The sequence below is a fragment of the Trachymyrmex cornetzi genome, unplaced genomic scaffold (assembly GCF_001594075.2).
Source record: "Trachymyrmex cornetzi isolate Tcor2-1 unplaced genomic scaffold, Tcor1.1 scaffold772, whole genome shotgun sequence".
Classification (NCBI taxonomy): Eukaryota; Metazoa; Arthropoda; class Insecta; order Hymenoptera; family Formicidae; genus Trachymyrmex; species Trachymyrmex cornetzi.
Window position 1 is genome coordinate 85,468 of NW_017300105.1, and position 2,970 is coordinate 88,437.

Genomic DNA, 2,970 nt, shown 5'->3' on the forward strand with positions numbered 1-2,970 from the left:
AACTGTATTTCTAAGGCCCGATTCCACAAATATAAGATTAACTTCAATCCCGGTTTATTTTTCTTAATTTTAAAATTAGAAAATTTTCTAAAATAAAATAAATCTTACATTTGTGGGATCAAGCCTAATACATGTTTTCGTCCCTGAGCAAGATGGTAATGTAGGAAACGGAATAAAAATATCGATAATTAATCAATCGAATTTCCTGCATGATCATGTTAACCCAGAGGGCGTAAGCATCTTATACATTGGAAATGAAAACCTGTAATATCGACCTTGATTAACTTCGACCGTCGCTCCAGCATCCCCTTAATCTCAGTCAGTTATCTCAGATAATGTTGTAATGATGACGATATTGTAACTTGCAAGCCTTCTTATAATTCAAAAAGTACATAATGAAAAAAATTTAGGGACACCCCGTATATACATATATGTATAACTGTAGACATAATTTAAAAACTAGCTACTTTTAAATTTTTTAGAAAAATTAATCTGATATTAATCCATTTATAATTATGGATATTTCAAATCTGCGTTCTGCATAATTAGAAATAACTATTTCTAATTATCATCTAAATTTTATTAATCGGCAGCTCACATACCCCGTAACTTCAACAATTGGTTACATCAAATTCTCTTATGTAAAAATAAATATTGTATACTTAACCTTTTTCAAGGCTATTTTTTTGTTAAATCTTCTTATAATGTAACCTGTAATCATTCCAATAATATATGGACCAATTCGAATCCATGGTGGGAAGTATAAGTCATGTGAAAGTCTGTACTGTTCGTCCAAACTGTAATAATAAAAAAGTGTTTATTTACTTAATTAGTTTCACAATTAATAAAATGCTTTGCAACTTACGTCGGAACAAATTCATAAATGTATGAGATATAACTGCTTAGGATAATCGAGGCTATCAAAATTGTACCTAGTATGATAACAGCCACGTAAAAATATCTGAAATTTATAGCTTTTATTTATTCAGATACATGCGTTAAAAATATATAACATTCCATAGTCTCTCTCTCTCTCTCTCTCTCTCTCTCTCTCTCTCTCTCTCTCTCTCAACGATCGTTTAACTTACATAGTTGACAGGATTAAAAACACCAGACCGATTATATAAAATTGCATATCGTTGGATAGATACCAACTCCAGGACAAGCACTACAAGAAAATTTCAATATATCTTGGAATAAGAAGTCTTTTTTACATGCTTCTGAGTGTATGATGCGAGAATGATATTATGATGATGATATGAATATCTATATAGATTTTCAGTACTGGCAATAAATTTTGGAACACAGCCTAAATTGACACAGCCTAATTCATACCATTGTATTAAGACTAAACAGATTATGTATGTATACGACATTTCTTCACCAGTATTTTGCGCAAATTTCGTGCGGTCTCTCGTCAACGTAGAATTGCGAAGTCTTGTCGTACCAAGCTGAAATCAATTGCGCTATTCCTATCGTCATTATATAAGCCGGTGTTAACCTTTAAAGAAATTTCTAGATTTAAAAACCATAAAGAAAACATTTATTATTTAGCTCATTGTTAAATTGTATTTTTAAATCGTATTTTCTGTTATTTTGTTTATATGTATCATTGATGTTGTCATGCTTACAGCGTCGTCTTTGTTCACGTTCGCGTAAATTAAGATAACGTTAGAAACGTACCGAATATATCTCTTCATTATGCTGATAAAGAACTCGTTTAGCTTCTCTTTGTAATGAATCGACTTAATTCGTTTCTTGTCTATTTTATTTTTTAAATTCGTGTAAGCCAATAAAAATCCACTTAAAAAGAAATAAGTATCAACCGATAAGGTTGCATTGCTGAACACTTGAACAAGGACACCTTCGGAAAATCTCAACATCCATATTTTATTGTCTACATATGTGAAATAACATTCGTTATGCATGGAAAACGATACATCAGGAGACGTAAATAATCTCAGTTCTACAATTTTTGTGTCAGTATACTTACCGAAATATTCCAACGCGAAAAATATGCTATGAAATATGATTATCCAAACCATAGACAGAAATCTTATACCGTGAACAACGGCTATTTCTTCGGTGTCCAATTTTGTGTTAAATATCATCTTCGTACTTGTGTAAACGGAGAAACACATTAATACATTCCCGATTCTACTTTTCTTACGTGAAGGCGACAAATCTGTCATTTGCATCTCCTCGACCACGTTTTCTTCATCTAAATCACATTTCAGAATTTGTATTTATTAAAAATTGCGGAAGACGTTTGCCGGCAAATACAAGAAAACTATTAGCAAGCAAATAATTGAAAAAAAAAAAAGATATTGCTCTATAGGAATAAACAATATTATACGAGAGAAAAAATATCTTTTCGCATTTTGGAATTTTATTAAAATAATGATTCCAATTTAGAGTAAAATTGTTTTAGTGTGTAAAATGTGAGCGTAACTTTTTTTTAATACGAGGAATATAACAAAATCAGTATTACGAATAATCAATTACCGAAGAAACTCAAAGCATTACAATTAATTGGACGTATACTTACTAACGACAATTTTAGTTTTTGCCTTTAAATATGTTTGATATGTGAATATATCGTATATTGTACCGCTTATCATCATGGCAAAGGTAAGCACTAAAGCAACACTGAAATGATAAAATTAATATATGCAGATATCTCTCCCATCGCTTTCTCAAACTCTCGGAAGAGATATAAAAATTTCACGTGTATTATTTTATTTGTAAAGTTAATTTTTTTGTCTTTATGTTTTTGACATACCATATGAAAGGTATCGCACCACTTAACAACCATTGATGATCATCCTTTAAGTTTTTTACCTGGATCAGGTTGAAATCCACGGAATAGAGATCATTGATTAAAAAAATTCTGTCTCGAAATATTCCTTCTATAATGAAACTTATATTATTCGTGGAACAGGATGCGGGCAAACAGAGGCCGAGCGTAAT

At 30.9% G+C, this 2,970-nt stretch overlaps 1 protein-coding gene across 1 annotated transcript in view; it reads right to left on the reverse strand.

The window, feature by feature from the left end:
* LOC108768266 (nose resistant to fluoxetine protein 6-like) overlaps positions 1-2,970 on the reverse strand; it is an 11,436-nt gene extending 8,466 nt beyond the window's left edge. Inside the window, 8 exon segments of the mRNA XM_018518640.1 lie at positions 668-797; positions 866-961; positions 1,089-1,168; positions 1,336-1,501; positions 1,684-1,897; positions 1,994-2,221; positions 2,549-2,649; positions 2,783-2,970. Of these exon segments, the coding sequence (XP_018374142.1) occupies positions 668-797; positions 866-961; positions 1,089-1,168; positions 1,336-1,501; positions 1,684-1,897; positions 1,994-2,221; positions 2,549-2,624 (990 nt within the window). The 5' untranslated portion in view covers positions 2,625-2,649; positions 2,783-2,970.